Here is a 16,667-nt window from a genome sequence, read left to right on the forward strand (position 1 = left end):
ACACACACCAAGATGTCTTTCTCCAACACAGACACTGGCTCGAAGAACGCCGACCCATACACTGCGAAGAACCAAGAGGAGCCATCGCTCAAGGAGAAGGTTGAGGACTTCACCCAGTTCGTCAGCAAGACCAAGTTCTGCCTCTTGACCACAAAGGCTGCTGGCACGGATGGTCTGCTCGTAAGCCGGGCCATGGCTGTGGCCGGTCAGGAGGGCAAGGGCGTCGACCTCATCTTCCACACCAACACCGAGTCCGGCAAGACGGACGATCTTGACAGCAGCCCCGACGTCAACGTTGGCTTCATTGATTCCGCAGGCGAGTGGGCGTCGATCTCAGGCAAGGCCAAGATCGAGACCGACCGGGCTCGCGTCCGTGAGCACTATTCTCCGGCGCTCAAGGCGTGGTTGGGAGACCTCGGCGATGGCAAGCACGACGGTGGCCCAGAGGACCCTCGCATTGGACTCATCCGCGTGAGTGCCAAGACGATCACGTACGCCATCTCGAGGAAGAACTTCATATCCTCGGCGATTGAGGTTGCCAAGGGTGCGGTCACCGGAGAATCACCACAGGTGAACAAGCTGAGACACCTCGAGGAGTCTGAGCTTCAGCAATGTGAGTCTACTCGGATCTGTCGGTTGGGCAATTTACTGATACAAGGTCTAGGGCGATCGTCGTAGAGCAGCCTGCTTGGTGCGGTTGAACAGCGAGAAAACAGGAGCGGGCTAAAGCGACTCGGCCGTAAATGATGAATAGCAGAAGTGAACAAGCAGATATGCAAATGTACCTACTCATTTCTTGTACCAATCTTTTGGGAACTTACCGTTTTCGAATTTTGCACCTTTGCAAATTGCAACTCCTCACCTCGACGTTGAGCGGCTGCACACACAGTGTGAAGAAGTGGCGGCGCAACGGCCATTGCATGCTGTTCTGCCCCTTTTTGCCATTTCGTCTCGGTGGGCTAGCTGTCGATGATGCCGGAGTCCATGGCACACAGGCTGGGCCTCGTGTCGCGATGCGCACTTGCACTTAAGAAAGTCCTCAGTAGCTGGATATGATGACTTTGCAGCGGCAATGTGTGTTCGTATGTCTGACGCACTAGCTCAGCCTGGACTGTCATGGCTAGAGTATCTTGGTAGAGAAACGGTCGGGCAGCGCTGCGGTCATTCGCATTGGAGTGGCTGGTGAAAGGTTCTGTGGTTGACGGTGCTTTGGGAGTTGAACAGAGTTTGGAAGATTAACCAGGTCCGGCATCCATGCCACGGCCTTCCTGTGTTCCCCGGTCATTACTGTCGGAGACGTCTGTCCGCTTGCGCGATAATCTCTTGCACTTTTCCTATCATATCGTCGACGAGCTTTGAAAAGCCCATCTCGCGTGCTACAGCTCGTGCGCCCAAGCGACTCTCTCATTCGTCTGTGACACAGTTCGGCAAGCTCTGGAGAGTGGAGACCAACTCGTCAAACTGCAACCAGCTTCTGGAAGCTGGATCACCGACAGGCATTGGACGTGTTTTGGAAAAACGCTGCGGACCTCGTCCTCCTCCGCCCACATACACCGACGGCATTGAGCGGCATTGACCACAGGAAGTGTCCATCATGAGGTTCGTTGTCCTTGCAAGTGCTGCTTATTGCTTGCCCCACCCCGCGGCGAGCCAGAGTGATCTCCACAGCCGCTGGCCGGGTTCGAGGCCGATTGTTGACGACGATACAGATTCGGTCAACAGCTGCGAAGCTCCCTGATCAAGGACTGGTACTACTACTACATCTCCTACGACGAGCTTAAGAAGAGCCTGCGCACCGACTTTGAACACGAGCCGCTGGTCCGTACCAACAGCGGCGGCAGGCGGAAAAAGTGGTCGGAGGAGGACGAGCAGCGGTTTGTCAACCAGCTTGAGCAGGAATTGGACAAGGTCTTTACCTTCCAGAAAGTCAAGAGTCAGGAGATTATCCGCCGCATTCAGTCCAGCGAGAAGGAGGTCAGCCAGGTCATCGCCCGTGCCGAGGCTGCCCAACGCGATGCTCAGGCTCAGGCGGACGCTCCCAGCGAGGAGGAGTTCCTGTTGCYAGAGGAGGACTTGTCGGACATCATTGCCGACGTGCATGACCTGGCAAAATTCACACAGCTGAACTACACTGGTTTCCAGAAGATCATCAAGAAGCACGATAAGCAGACACATTGGCATTTGAAGCCGGTCTTTGGTGCACGACTCAATGCCCGACCCTTCTTCCGGGATGACTACGATGGTACCGTCGTGAACCTCTCGAAGCTCTATGACCAGGTCCGGACGCGGGGAAACCCTACCATAGGGGATTCCGCTGCTGGTGAGAAACAGCAGAACTTCGTCCGACAGACCACAAAGTACTGGGTGCATCCGGACAACATTACCGAGCTAAAGCTGATTATCCTCAAACACTTGCCTGTACTTGTATTCAACCCCAGCAAAGAGTTTGAGAAGAAAGACTCTGCCATCTCTTCCATCTACTACGACAACCCGGATACGTGGGAGCTCTACCAAGGTCGTTTGAAGAAGACCGAGGGTGCCGAAGCGATTCGTCTGCGATGGTACGGCGGAATGGACGTCGATACCATATTCGTGGAGAGGAAGACGCATAGAGAGGATTGGACTGGGGAAAAGTCTGTCAAAGCACGTTTCTCGACCAAGGAAAAGAACATCAATGCATACTTGCGYGGGGACATGACTACTGAACAAATCTTTGAAAAATCTCGCAGGGAGGGTAAGAAGAGTGAGAAGGAGATCAATGACCTCGAAGCTCTGGCCAAAGAGATTCAATTCCGCGCGATCGACCGCAAGCTGGTGCCCGTTTGCCGGTCATTCTACAACCGCACAGCTTTTCAGCTTCCCGGGGATGCCCGCGTCCGTGTCTCGCTCGATACTGAATTGGCCATGACCCGCGAAGACAACCTTGATGGCAAGCAACGATCTGGCAAGAATTGGCGACGAATGGACATCGGAATCGATCATCCTTTCAGTCAGCTACCGCCCGAGGATGTCGAACTCTTTCCATATGGCGTTTTGGAAGTCAAGCTTCAAACTGCGGCAGGTCAAGAGCCACCAGAGTGGATTCGAGAGTTGACATGTTCTCATCTTGTCGAGGCTGTGCCCAAATTCTCCAAGTTCATTCATGGCTGCGCAAGTCTATTCCCGACACGAATCAACCTCCTCCCATTCTGGTACACACAGATGGAGACCGACATCAGAAAGCCTGTCAGCCACAAATTCGGAATTGAGCGACCCGGCCAGAGCACCGACGCCAGCACCAGCGCCGGCTTGGACGAAGACAGTGATGACGAGCTCGACGCCGATGATGAGGATGGGCGAGACGAAGATGACGAGAACGTGCAAARGCTGCGTGCTGCCCGAGATGCGCTTGAGCAGCACGAATTGGATCGCCACCTCAGTAATGCGAATGGCGATGCGAACGTCATGGACGAAGAAGAACGCATGTCTCACAAGCCTCTCGACACCACCGAGGAGGATTACCCGCTCTACGATTCGGATGATGAGGAGGAAGCGCTCGCCGAGGCGAAGCGTGTTGGTGGCTGGACTTATCGACTGCAGCTGGCGAAGAGTTATACCAATCTGCTGGGCGACAAGGTTTTGTACGGCCTCAGCTACCTTACACCATTCCCGAAACCTACTCCTATTCCTGGACGACAGGGTAAGATGGGAATTCCCGGTGGAAGTGGTGTCATGGAGAAAAGATTCAAGGCTCCGAAGGGCAAGAAGATCCACGTGCCCGTACGTGTGGAGCCAAAGGTATCCTTTGCTGCGGAGCGCACGTTCTTGGCTTGGGTGAGTCTATCCCCTCCTTTCCTCTTTATCCCCACTGCTTTCATCTGACTGACGTGATTGAACTTTTAGCTCGAATTCTCCATCATCCTCGGATCTATCGCTGCGACACTGCTCAACTTTGGCGACCGCATCTCTCTCGCCGCTGCAGTCGCATTCACTGCCGTGGCGATTGCCGCACWCCTCTACAGCATGGCAATCTTCCTCTGGCGTGTTGATAGAATCAAGCAGAGGAAGGCGGTCAACTATCACGACAAATGGGGCCCTTCCTTCTTATGTTTGGGACTGGTGGCCTGCGTGACCGTGGCAGTCGGGTACCGATTCCAGTATGGTGGAGATGGAGATCTCAGAGGGAGAGGGTGATTCCCGTCTCGGCTGATGAGTGGTTATTCGTTGATGGGGTTGCGTGGGAGATGTATATATGATGTACACATGTGGGAAGAGACATAATTGTACAATACAAGGGGCTTGTTAATTAGAGGTTTGAATCTACAAACTGCTACCTCGAACGTCGTAGTGCTCCCCGTGAACATCTTCGATTTTCATTTGCGCAGCTCGTCGCTCTATCGAGTCCTCCTCCCCCTCCCGACCCGCGTTCGCCCCGTAATAAGCTTCTTCGCCCGTCTCCATGCCGTAGTCCGGAGGGTACGTAGACTGATAGGGAATTCCTGGTTTAAGGTAGAGAATCAGACGGAAAGCAGTATTTCCATTCAGATAATATCTGTGCAAACGTTTCGTTCGAATGAAGCCCAAATTCTCATAGATGCGGAGGGACGGGATATTGTCGACTTCCGTTTCGAGGGCTATCTATTCAACACATCAACATCGACCAGTGAAGTGAAGTGATTGGGGGATTGGGGAAAGATACCTCATCAGCATCTTTCTCAATCATCTTGTCGATTGCCAGTCGAACGAGTTTTCCGGCGATTCCTTGACCTCTGTCTTCCTCTCGGGTGGCAAGCATGGCAATGTAGCCGCGCATGGGTCCGCCTCTATGTGGTTCGAGTTTGCAGACTATGACTCCGATCATGTCGTCCTGCTCGTTGAGAGCCTGCAAATTGGTCAGATCTTGTTGTAGCCATGGATGGGTTAGAGACTTGCCATGAAACAAAGATCACCCCATTGGTAAAGAAAGTATCGATATACGTAGATACTGTACGGCTCAGAGAGATCTTTCGATATCAGCTGTTTGATTGCCGGAAGGAAAGGGGACTCCTTCTCGGTCCCGTAAGAGACATAACGAAGATTGGAGGCAGAAGTCTTTTGTTCCTGTGTCGTGACATCTCCAGCCGTTTCGCCCATTGAGACCAGGAGTCCTTGCAGAAGATGGCATGTGGTTCGGAGATGCCAAGGTTCGGAGCGCGGCTGATCGAGATGCCCGCGCGAACTTAGAAGACGACAAGGATGTTGGAGTTAGGTAGGAATAGGTTCTTTTGCATGTGTTGCGAGATCGCCGCATGTGACGTAGTTACAGTGCCTCTTTGAGCTGCAAGCTGCACGCTACGTCCCGCAAATAAACTTTATAACCCAGTATTCCGCGGTCCTTGTCGACTTGCACAAACAAACAACAACCATGTCGGGCCTACGGCGGCGCATATTTGGCACAGGCAGCAGCGAAGACTCCAGCAGCAGCGCCGCTCGCGAAGAAAGTCCAGCGCCCGCCCCCAAGGAAGCTGGTGGTGATGCATTTCGCATAATTWCCAAAGATAAGCTCGATATCCTACGCAGCGACTCGAAGAAACACAGCGGGAGGAAGAGACGGAATGCATGGATATTTGGACTGGGCGGGCTGTTTGGGCTGTTCATGGCAGGATTCTTCGCCAGTCGAGACGGCGCCATGGACAAGCTGGTCGAATTGGCAGGACTCGAGGACATGAACTTGGATAACCTCTACGATGTCTTGCCAACGGGCTTGATACGCGATGTACAGAACATGCAGGTATGGACAACTCCTGCGGTCAAGAGCTTCACCAAGCTGATGTTGACGAGGTGACGTGAACGCAGTCTCGAGAAAAGGAAGCCGTTGATTACGACTCCTTCGCAGTGGGCTTGCATGCCCAGTCAGAGGGTATTAGGAGCAAATTTCCCGTCATCATGATACCCGGCGTCATTTCCACAGGTCTGGAGAGTTGGGGAACCGAGGATGAATCACGACAGTACTTCAGAAAGCGTCTATGGGGATCGTGGAGCATGATGCGCGCTCTCATATTAGACAAGCCGAGCTGGAAACGACACATCATGTTGGACAAACAGACTGGTCTTGATCCGCCAGGCATCAAGCTCCGTTCTGCTCAGGGCTTTGATGCAGCAGACTTCTTCATTGTATGTACGAAAGGCACAGCGCCTTTCTCGGCCGTCCCTTAGCCCCTGATGCCTCACAAACTTGCTGACTCTCTGACTAGACGGGATACTGGATATGGAATAAGATTCTTGAGAACCTGGCTACCATTGGTTATGACCCGACGAATGCCTTCACTGCTGCCTACGACTGGCGCATGAGCTACATGAACTACGAGATCCGGGACCAATACTTCACTCGACTAAAGAACCACATTGAAGTCGCCAAGAAGATCAGTGGTCACAAAGCCGTGCTTTTATCACATTCAATGGGATCGCAGGTACTATTCTACTTCTTTCATTGGGTTGAGGCGGAGGGATATGGTGATGGGGGTTCTTCTTGGGTCGACGACCACATCGAATCATGGATCAACATCTCGGGGTGTATGCTTGGCGCCACAAAAGGCATTCCTGCTGTGTTGAGCGGTGAGATGCGAGACACGGCCCAACTGAACGCATTTGCTGTCTATGGGTTGGAGAAGTTTTTGTCCCGCCAGGAACGGGCAGAAATCTTTCGAGCCATGCCAGGGATAAGCAGTATGCTTCCAATTGGTGGGAATGCGGTGTGGGGTGATGAAAATGGCGCCCCTGACGACCTTCCTGGCCAGAACGAGACATTTGGCAAATTCATCAGCTTCAAGAACATCAATGGGTCGTTGATCCCAGGCAATCTGACGGTCGGGCAATCCATCCCATATCTGTACGCCAACGCGGAAGAATGGTACAAGGACGCGACACAAAAGAGCTACAGCCAAGGGGTCGCCCATAGTAAGAAGGTCGTAGAGGACAATCAGCTCATTCCTGCCAAGTGGATGAATCCATTGGAGTCACGCTTACCTCTGGCTCCGAACATGAAGATCTATTGTTTCTATGGCATCGGAAAGCCCACAGAAAGAGCATACTTCTACCGCGAGGAGAAGGACACCACTGGCAATGGGTCATTCGTCACAATAGGTATAACAAACAGCGAGACTGAGAAGAGTACAGCAAGCTGACGATTACTAGATACGTCTGTAACCACTCCCAGCGGAGATGTTGACCACGGCGTGGTCATGGGCGAAGGTGATGGAACGGTCAACATCCTCTCAACCGGCTACATGTGCAACAAGGGCTGGAAGATTAAACGATACAACCCCGCGAACATTCCAATTGTTGCCTATGAGATGCCTCATGAACCTGAAAGATTCAATCCTCGCGGCGGGCCAAACACAGCCGACCACGTCGACATCCTAGGACGATCCTCACTCAACGATCTCATCCTGCGGGTGGCCGGTGGTAAGGGCCATTTGATACAAGACAATATTGTGTCCAACATCCGCGAATACTCGGAGAAGGTGAAGATCTATCCAGATGAAGAAGATGATGAGCGGGTGGGCGACTATGCAGGTGAAACACACCGCTCCGAGGAGAAAGTCATCGGAGGTGATGCTGCGCATCCCGAAGAGCCTGATCAGTAGGAGAAAAGACCGACTCAATCAGCTCTTCATCGTTCCGCTCAATCACAGCCACAGCCCCCTTTGCCATGATGCTTAAAATCATGCAGCACCCTCTCCACAATAGTCTCCAGTTCTTCCACCTCCAGACCGAGCTTACCTTTAGCATCTTGGTCAGCAAAAGGCCGCACAGCACGCAGCTTCTCGTCAAACAAAACGCTCCGCTCGAACAAGAACATCGACGCATCAGGGAAACCCCTTTCCAGCCTTCTCTCAGCTTCATGTATCGTGTCATCGACATCTACTCGCCCAGCTGTCCATTCCTGGTTTGTCTGCTCACGACACGTTTCCAATATTTCAWTCGCGGTAGTCACAAGCCCCGACGCATAGAGATACTGATTTTTGCACTCCTCCCAACGCTCAATAATCGCGGAAGCTACAACCCCCGGCCACGCAGTCGAGCTTGCAGCGAATTTCTCATCGCCTGTACCATGCACCGTAGCACTTCGCCACACGATGTCAAAGCCAATATTTCCAGAAAGTAGACTGTGTTCCAAGGAGCAACCAATTGCAACCGCAACCCAAGTGAGATTGTTTCCTTCGGCTTGTTGGCGGAGATACGCGATTGTTTGCGCACGTTCTCGATGAGGTGGGAGACGTTCTTGGACCTTTTCGTTTAGACTATCTTGGCTCCATTCACAAGGTACGAATCGAGAGACTTTGGCGTCGATGGCACAGTCAATGATGTCTTTTTGGTGGGAGGACGAGCCGCCGGATTTGGTGCTGAAGATGATGTCTGGCTTGACGGAGAGGAATAAGGATAGTAGAGACTCTGGCTGGGTATCAATCTTGTGAACTGTGACTTTTTGGGTTGTCTCCAAAACGGATTGTGGGTGAGTGGATTGATGAATCTCTTGATTCGTCGTGGAGAGGCCGGATATGATGCTTGTGGCGAGGCGATTGTCCTGGGCTGTTAGATATGATCACATTATTCGGCTTGATGGACTCACGCCAAGAACAAGGATCTTGTGGATGGTAGGGGAATCTTCGTCTGATATGGCCATGGCTGTGGATGCTGAGAGAGTGAATACGAGCATCGAGTGTGCAACCAGGTTGAAGGTCAACCCGGACGAGCGGAGCCTCCTCCCTCCGCATTACAGCATGATGAAGCCACGGCATGATTTGTGGATGTCACAAGCTTTGCTCAATTGAACGTGTAGTGCTGTTTCTTGAAGCATGAACCGATGATATGGAGTTGGTTGCGTAGTGAGATTTGGCAACTGCTTCATGGGTTTATCTATTATCGCCCAGTCGATCACCACCAAATTCGGATCTGTCTTTCCATAATCACAAGCTGTTGATCTCACAATCTGTGACAAGACCTTCTACCAGGTCTCTCCGCTGGATGATCGGCGACGGTGCTGGTGAGGAGGCACAGGCTGCCTTGAAGACACTGGCTCTGCAGAGAGAGCGCCTGTCCTCTCCATGACATAGTTGTCGCTCCAAAAAGAAAATCATTGCCATAGCAAGTGACTTGCTCTGTGGAGCACTTAGACCTGATTTATTTTGAAGGCATCATACTACGGCGGCGGCACTGTCTTTGAATTTTCAGTGCGGCAATGGTGATGAGAATGTGGCACACTGGCTGAGGCTGATTCGTTGTACACACCACGTTCTTCTGCACGAGATCCATTTAATCCTCGACCGAACCGGTTCTGCTTTCGAGATCTCGAGCGCGTTTCTAACACGACAGTGCATGCCCCACTTCATTCGGCTCTCTAGAGTTGTCATTGTGGCAGAGTTCGATCCGGTGACTGCGGACAAGCTGTTCCTGAAAGTAGGCGGATTTTTGTACGGTTGACAGCTCACAGTACGCATGATATTCGCAAGATGATCTTACCGCCCGGTTCTGTTGCTGACACTTGAGTAGAGTCATTCCGCTGCATGCAGGGTGTGCTGCAATCCCTCTTTAGAAGAGTCGAGAGCTGGGAATCGCGAGCCGAGAGGTAACATGGRATTCTCTAGTTCGCACAACTCCACATAATTGCCCTCATTCTTGTTTGAGAACGGCTGTTTGCATGTCGTCCAACAAGACCGGAGAGTGGCCGTCAAGAGCTCGGTCGTAACTTCGCCCGATAGTCGATTTCAATCGCGGAATATGCCCTCCACAACAGCTCGTGCTTTCTCAGGCTCCACTGTCCCTTCATCACCCCTCCTCACCATCTGCCCAACAAACCACATGATTTTGCCCTTCTGGCCCTTCTCGCGAACAGCGGCGACCATGTCAGGACTCTCTTCCATGATCTGTTGAGCCAGAGCGATGTACTCATCCTCTGAGAGTGGTCGAAGACGCAAGCCGCCATCCTCAATCAACTGTTCAACACTGGGTCGCTGGTCCGTGACGGGCAGTTCTTGAAGTGTGGAGACAAGCTGTTTGGCAGCTCTAGCAGTAATCYCCTTCCCCAACAAATGTTTGATGATATCGGTGAGCTCCTGTGGGGAGATTGATATGTCCTCCCACGTAGCAGAAGGTGGTATGAGACCACCAAGCTCATGCAGGACCCAGTTCCCGACCGTCTTCCCCAATTTGAGAGGGTCTTCTTGGCTGAGCACTTTGAGACGCGAGATGGTGTCTTCCATGAACTCCAACCGATCACCTCCATCGAGACTGACGATGGTTTTCGCGTCCTTGAAGCTTAGCCCGTAGTCCGCACAAACCCTTTCCACGGTCTCGTCAGGGAGCTCCGGCAATGTCTGTCGCAGATGCTCGACCAAATCTTCGCCAACCAGGAGAGGCGGAAGATCCGCATCAGGCATGTACCTGTAATCAACCTCTCCTTCTTTCCCTCTGAGCCTTGTGGTCTCTTTCGCGCCCAGCGTCCAGCCTCTGGTCTCGCCCTCAATCACACCTCCTGCTTCAAGCACGGATATTTGACGATCGCGTTCTGCAATCACTGCGTCCTCGACCGCCTTGAAAGAAGCCAAGTTCTTGATTTCAGTCCTCTGTCCCAGACCAGTGACACCACTGTACGACAACAGTCCACTCGTGCCACGCTCTCGCACAGACACATTGACATCTGCACGGAGTCCACCCAGCTCCATACCCATCACGCAAGAATCCACACTTTTGAGCACAGCCTGGATCTTCCTCACCACTGCCGCTGCCGTCTGTGGAGAGTGTATCTGTGGTAACGTGATGATCTCAATCAGAGGATGTCCAGTGCGGTTGAGATCAATGTGGTGAGTGGAGTGCCCATGAGAAGTAGTCTTGGCGGTGTCCTGTTCCATCTGGATCTGTTTCAGTCCGATGACCAAACTCTCTGCGCCTTGCAACTCAGCTGATGGCACACCATCCTCCGCCGCCAGCGTGAGACTGCCGTTCTTGGCGAACGGTGCATAGTATTGTGTGATTTGATATCCATTCGGCTGATCCCAATGGAAGTAATGTTTCCGATCCCATCCACTCCTTCTCTGCACATCACAGCCGAGGGCTATTGCGGCTCGTAAAGCCGGCAGCAAAGTGGCGCGTTGGAAGTGCGGCTGGGACCCAGGCATTGCGGCGTCGAACAGCGCGACTCTGCTGTTGGCAACATCATAATCCTCTGGGGCGGATGCAGAAGCGCTGGAGAAGAGCTTGCAGGCGGTATTCAGCTCGGCATGGATCTCAATGCCCACAGTCAACTCCCACTTGTCCAGTCGCGGGTCGACCTTCATCCGACCATCCTTTCCACCAGCAGATGCTTTCGCTTCGGCTCTCTTTCTTTTGGCTTCATCCTTGAGGTGCTTGCGAAGTGGAACTGGGTCCAGATTACGGGAGGGTGCGGTCACGGAAACGGAGCGAGACTGGAGCCATTTCGCAACGATGCAGGGACGTGGGACGCGGACCGACGCCCTTGTCGTGTGGGCAATGAATGACAAAACGGTCATGGTCTGTTGAAGCTCACCTCAATACAGACAGCTGAGGCCGCCTCCTCGGTCAAAAGTAGAGGTCGATCTGGGAGGTTAATTCCCGGCTAAACTATCTCCAGCCTGCTACATTACCTCCCAAGGCCCATTTTCTCTCCTTTCCCTCTCCTCTTCCTCCATACACCAACACCTTCACTGCACCGGCGGCTCTGGAGGCTCATCTGCATCCCGACCAGGAATGAGGCCAAGTTCTTCGAGAGTCTTTCCTGGTCTCGCGATTCGATACACCCAAGAATCACTCATCTTATTGTGAGGATTGTCCTGCACATGTATGCCCTGGTCGGTGAGGTACTCGCACCTTGTGAATCCACTTTTCTCCAATACTCGTTGACTGCCAGCATTTCGCGTGTCTATGTACGCCGTCACGGCGTCAACGCCGGTCCCACCTTCGCTAGCCGGGGGCGTCCGAGCAAAGAAGGCCGGGATGAGCGCCCTCAGAGCTTCTGTTGCGKATCCTCTGCCTGCGTAATCTGGAATACCCATGGTCAGCATTTGAAAGCCCCGGCACCACGCGTTTGACATGCACACCAGCGTTCATCATATAGCCAACTGTTCCCGGTTCCTGAGAAAAGCCCATGATGCCCACAACTTTCTGCGGCGTACCATCGATGGCTTTCTCTCGTATGGCAAAATTGAAGAGGTCGGTAGATCTGCCAAAGCATTTCGTACGCATCCAGCGAGTGGCCTGCTCCTCATTCTCTACCGGCGGCTTGGAACTTGAACATCGAGGTAAGCGCTTGTACGCAACGATGTCGATTGACGTGGAAGGGAAGCCCACGACCACTGCATAACTCTCAGGTCTGTCATGATAGGCAGCATATCATCCAGGTCCTCCATGACCACAGTCTTCAGCTGAAGCCGTTCGGTCTCGATCGTAACCACATCAGGGGTCTGGGTGTCGAATTCTGACATCCTCTTTTGCTCTTGGAACTTGAAGTGTTTTCGAATCTTACCGTACCAAAGGTGAACGAAATTTGTGWTCGTGGAACTGTGGTCATGGCCACTCCACCGAACACTAGCAGTGACTCAGGTCAAGGCTTGTAAAATGTGACAAAAGTCGCGGTTGTTTTCGATCCTTCACACTCAGTTTACTCGCTTTGGGCTTCCAACACTACCAAATCATGGCAAGACTTTCACACCACGACACGTGGCAAAGGAGTCTAGCAGTCTGATAGAGCGACAAGCTTTCGAAGTTTGCTATGCCGAAATGCTCCGCTACCACGTGGATCTTCTGCCATGAGCAAGCGCACAACCAGACAAGAGATGTGTACATGCTCGGTACCCGCTGGGCAGAGCATTGCCGAACTTTGCGATGTCATAAGAGCCGCTCGGGCGAGTACAACAGAGAGCAGGAGGTCTCCGCTTTCGCTTGTGCCATTTGCAGCTTTCATCATTGGCTCAGGAAGGGATGCATCTTTCATAACCACCTCGCCATCTTTACCTACAGTCTGCAAGCAAGCTAAAGACCTTTCTGCTGCAACCACCAAGAATCCGACTGTTTTTCGTTCACGCTTCCTACAAGCTGACCCAAGCTCATGACCCTCCGTGCACTTATCAAGCGAATATGGATTCTTCGTTACAGGTCAAGTATGGTTGGTCTCATCCATTGGCGACCGACCCTGATATACGATCTTGGCCAGGGGTACAAGGGGATCATCTCGAACATAACATCAAACAACCATTGCCTGGCGAACGGTATCATCCGGCCACCTCCGGCAACGAGGAAGAGGCTTTGCCTGAAAGTCAACCATCGATTAACCTGACACGAACAATTACTGGGAGATCCGCCACTTCATCGCGGATAGATCCAGGACCGCCACCAGACGGAGGGTCGGTCGCTTGGACCCAAGTACTCTGCACTCACTTGACGATTTTCTCCACTTTCGGCTACATTACCTCATTTGGAGTGTTCCAAACATACTACGAGACAGTACTTGAAGTTGAGCCTTCGACGATATCATGGATTGGATCCGTACAACTCTTCCTACTGTTCTTCATCGGTACGATATCAGGAAGAGCGACAGACGGAGGTCTCTTTAAATGGGTGTACGTCACAGGATCCATCTTCCAACTGGTGGGTATCTTCTGTACCGCGRAAGCAACCACAWTTTGGCAGCTGTTTCTCGCACAAGCGATATGTTCGGGGATTGCTAATGGTCTGCATTTTTGCCCGGCCATGTCCCTGCTCACGACATACTTTGCAAAGAAGAGGGCTTTTGTTGTTGGCATCGCTGCTCTAGGGTCCTGCACTGGTGGCGTTGTCATTCCGATCGTTGTCCAGCAGCTGTTGCCTAGGATTGGGTTCCCATGGACGGTCAGAGTAATTGGTTTTGTCATGTGAGTTCTGATTGATCGTTATGACCCACATCTCTAGCATCGCGGTGCATTCCCTGCTGGCAAATTTCCATATGTCGTGACGAGGGGACCACGCTGCTGAGAGATGGCTACCGCAGAAACCGAGTCTAACGTGGTACAACTTCAACAGGCTTGCCACGAACGCAGTTACAATCGCCCTTTACAGAACACGCTTACCACCACGCAAGGCTGGCCCTCTTATCGAATGGACGGCATTCAAGGAAGCCCCGTATGCATTATACTGCGCTGCGATGTTCTTCAACTTCTGGGTTCGTTGCAAGAGATCCTTGCAGTTCGGCCGCAATGCTGACAAGACTTGATCAGGGTCTGTATTTCGCCTTCTTCTACATTGGATCCTACGGCCGCAATGTACTGGGCGTGAGCTATCAACAATCCATCAATCTGCTCTTGACTGTATGTTGCCCTGCTGCTATCGAATCGTTGTTCGCTGACGCGCGTGACAGGTCGTATGTGTAGGATTCATCTTTCGCCTTGTGCCAAATTACTTCGCGGATCGGATTGGCAGCCTCAACACCCTCATTCCGTTTACCTCGCTATGTAGTATCATGATGTTCGGTTGGATAGGCGTCGAATCCGTGCCTGGACTGTTTGCGTTCGCAGCCCTGTATGGCTCAGGCTCCGCTGGAGTGCAATCGCTATTCCCAGCTGTTTTCGGCTCCTTGATGCGGGTACCGGATATGAAGAAGGCGGGGGTGAGAATGGGCATGACATTCTCGATTATCAGCTTCGCTGCTCTTACCGGTCCACCGCTTGCTGGTGCGTTGATTCAACGCAGTAATGGAGGCTATCTGTCGGCTCAGATGTAGGTCTGCGTTCTGCGGGTTTGTCTCAGGGGCAATCGACTGACGTTTTCTAGTTGGGCCGGGACTTCGTTCTTTATAGGAAGCGTATTGTTGGTCACTACTCGTTTTGCGAAAGTGGGATGGGATTGGGAGGCGAGGATATAAGCAGTGTGATCTATGCAGATCTTGCTGTCAGTAGAATCGGTGGATCCCGCATCAGTAAATCGCTTCGACACATGGCATCTTGGCTGGCCAGAGCGTACTAGATCACCAGAGAGCGGCTCAAAACCGAAGAGGAGCGTGCTGTAGTCTGCTCCACGTTTCGTGCAACTCTGTCCGATCAAAAAAAGCTTCACTGATGAGAGGCACTGCTCTGGTTGGAAGAAGCATTGAGACCATCGAAGACGCCGCGTGTCGTCACCGCGGCTCAACTTCCAGAGCTATGCCAGACTTCATGCAAGTTTTTGACCCAAGGACGAGGAAGCTTGCCGTAGATGCTTCAGCGACAGTCCGGCGATTTGACCTCCGGGCCAGCAGCGATATTTGCTACGTTGACATTGCCCCTGTAGCCTTCAGCCCAGGAAGGCCTCCCATCTTCATCGAACTCAGCCCAGACAAAATGACCACAGCTGGTTCCTCCAGGACTGCGATCAGCAAAGCACTGCCACATGTACCTTCCCCTCGTAGCGCTGGACTTCATTACGCAGCGCAAAACGCAGGATACGCCACACTTGCAACGAGGCGTATACTGCGGCTCCATGAAGTCTTTTAGATAGCGATAAGTGACATTTAGACGCCGTCCACCAGCGATTGGATGAGGATCAATCGTGGCCGTGGGCAAAATGCAATGCTTCCACTCTTCTTGCATTTGTGCATGCATGACCAGTAAGGAGTTGTGAGGGAGGTGGATTGCGATCTGGCCTTGTTCATCGGCGAGTCGTTTGTCGTCCTTTGATACTATGCGGCGAACGCGAAATTGACGGGCCACTCCCTGTTCAATGTTAGCAGCCATCATGGTAGATTTGCTCTGCGGCACATACTAATGATAAGCTTCCGATGATCGGTCGCGGGCCTATGTTGGTCAGTGTATCTGTATGGAACCCCATCCCTTCTTTTGGTCCATCATAGCAGTTTACAAGTGCTGCGTTTGGCCGCCATTCATCCGGTGATTGGAACTTGAGTTTCTTTCCATCAGGCTGGTGATCTCGTGTGCGTCGTGAGACTTCTTTGTTAACCGCATCCTTGACCATGGACGAAGCTTTCAGCAGTTCAGGCGTGGTCTGCTTCACGTTGAGGGCCGCATCCGAGCCGTCGTAAGCAGAGCCTTTCTGTTGTCTCACAACTTCGTCCTCGGTGTCTACATAGAGCTTCCAGGTGTGACCAGAAGTGACGGTACGCTCAAACATCTGGAATTCGTTGCGGTTGTAACGAGAGGACTCGTCGAGGAGTTCGCGGAGCAAAGCATCGGCAGCCTCACTTGGTAGGAAGTTATGAATGATCGAGCATGGGGTGTGAGTTTCGACATCTTTGGGAGAGAACAGATGCAAAGTCTTGCCTTTCTTCGTGAGAGACCCGATTGCTCCTCCTGGAAATGTCCCGTCTTCTTGCTTTGATGTCCCGGTGAAGGAGGCAATGGAAGACTGATGGCCCCGAGCTATTGGTTGCACGCGTTTCCTCTTTGCACTTTCCCTCTCGCCACTGATGGCATGTACTACCTGCTTCACATTTCCTCCGTATGCAATAACATAATCGAGCAGGACATCGGTGCTCTTGTCTGGAAATTGAGAGGCCAGCAGTGCCAGCTTGTACTCGGTACTCTCTCCATCATCGCTTTCGTCAATATTGTCATTTGCAAGGTCACTTTCCACTTTCAACCGCTTGGCTCTTGGTGCATCGGCGTATTCGTCCATGATCCCTGGAGTATGAGATGACGATGGGTCATGTTCGCGATGAAGTTGCTCGA

The 16,667-nt window shown here is 52.4% G+C and overlaps 8 protein-coding genes; 4 read left to right on the forward strand and 4 right to left on the reverse strand.

Moving 5' to 3' along the window:
- Positions 1-12: 12 nt before the first annotated feature.
- Positions 13-678, forward strand: RCC_12067 (probable blue-light-inducible Bli-3 protein; the record flags this gene model as incomplete). XM_023765615.1 has 2 exons in its annotated part: positions 13-613; positions 665-678. The coding sequence occupies 2 exons, from the start codon at positions 13-15 to the stop codon at positions 676-678; spliced, it is 615 nt and encodes a 204-aa protein (XP_023621383.1).
- A 916-nt stretch (positions 679-1,594) lies between these two features.
- RCC_00465 (probable vacuolar transporter chaperone 4) lies at positions 1,595-4,173 on the forward strand (the record flags this gene model as incomplete). XM_023765616.1 has 3 exons in its annotated part: positions 1,595-1,599; positions 1,710-3,813; positions 3,883-4,173. 3 exons carry the CDS (start codon positions 1,595-1,597, stop codon positions 4,171-4,173), a joined length of 2,400 nt encoding a protein of 799 aa, XP_023621384.1.
- Positions 4,174-4,299: 126 nt separating this feature from the next.
- RCC_00466 (related to N-acetyltransferase) lies at positions 4,300-4,840 on the reverse strand (the record flags this gene model as incomplete). XM_023765617.1 has 2 exons in its annotated part: positions 4,300-4,617; positions 4,679-4,840. The coding sequence occupies 2 exons, from the start codon at positions 4,838-4,840 to the stop codon at positions 4,300-4,302; spliced, it is 480 nt and encodes a 159-aa protein (XP_023621385.1).
- Positions 4,841-5,383: 543 nt separating this feature from the next.
- Positions 5,384-7,604, forward strand: RCC_00467 (probable lecithin:cholesterol acyltransferase (LCAT)/Acyl-ceramide synthase; the record flags this gene model as incomplete). XM_023765618.1 has 4 exons in its annotated part: positions 5,384-5,749; positions 5,815-6,132; positions 6,213-7,101; positions 7,153-7,604. The coding sequence occupies 4 exons, from the start codon at positions 5,384-5,386 to the stop codon at positions 7,602-7,604; spliced, it is 2,025 nt and encodes a 674-aa protein (XP_023621386.1).
- A 2,121-nt stretch (positions 7,605-9,725) lies between these two features.
- On the reverse strand, positions 9,726-11,507 carry RCC_00469 (related to Glutamyl-tRNA(Gln) amidotransferase subunit B, mitochondrial; the record flags this gene model as incomplete). The annotated part of the gene is made up of 1 exon (XM_023765619.1): positions 9,726-11,507. One exon carries the CDS (start codon positions 11,505-11,507, stop codon positions 9,726-9,728), a length of 1,782 nt encoding a protein of 593 aa, XP_023621387.1.
- Positions 11,508-11,678: 171 nt separating this feature from the next.
- RCC_00470 (uncharacterized protein) lies at positions 11,679-12,458 on the reverse strand (the record flags this gene model as incomplete). XM_023765620.1 has 3 exons in its annotated part: positions 11,679-12,016; positions 12,075-12,262; positions 12,325-12,458. 3 exons carry the CDS (start codon positions 12,456-12,458, stop codon positions 11,679-11,681), a joined length of 660 nt encoding a protein of 219 aa, XP_023621388.1.
- Positions 12,459-13,722: 1,264 nt separating this feature from the next.
- Positions 13,723-14,869, forward strand: RCC_00471 (related to monocarboxylate transporter; the record flags this gene model as incomplete). XM_023765621.1 has 5 exons in its annotated part: positions 13,723-13,883; positions 14,032-14,170; positions 14,226-14,315; positions 14,366-14,724; positions 14,779-14,869. The coding sequence occupies 5 exons, from the start codon at positions 13,723-13,725 to the stop codon at positions 14,867-14,869; spliced, it is 840 nt and encodes a 279-aa protein (XP_023621389.1).
- A 334-nt stretch (positions 14,870-15,203) lies between these two features.
- Positions 15,204-16,614, reverse strand: RCC_12183 (related to CUE domain protein; the record flags this gene model as incomplete). XM_023765622.1 has 2 exons in its annotated part: positions 15,204-15,695; positions 15,745-16,614. The coding sequence occupies 2 exons, from the start codon at positions 16,612-16,614 to the stop codon at positions 15,204-15,206; spliced, it is 1,362 nt and encodes a 453-aa protein (XP_023621390.1).
- Between the last annotated feature and the right edge of the window lie 53 nt (positions 16,615-16,667).

This window comes from Ramularia collo-cygni (assembly GCF_900074925.1).
Source record: "Ramularia collo-cygni strain URUG2 genome assembly, contig: RCC_scaffold01, whole genome shotgun sequence".
Lineage (NCBI taxonomy): Eukaryota > Fungi > Ascomycota > Dothideomycetes > Mycosphaerellales > Mycosphaerellaceae > Ramularia > Ramularia collo-cygni.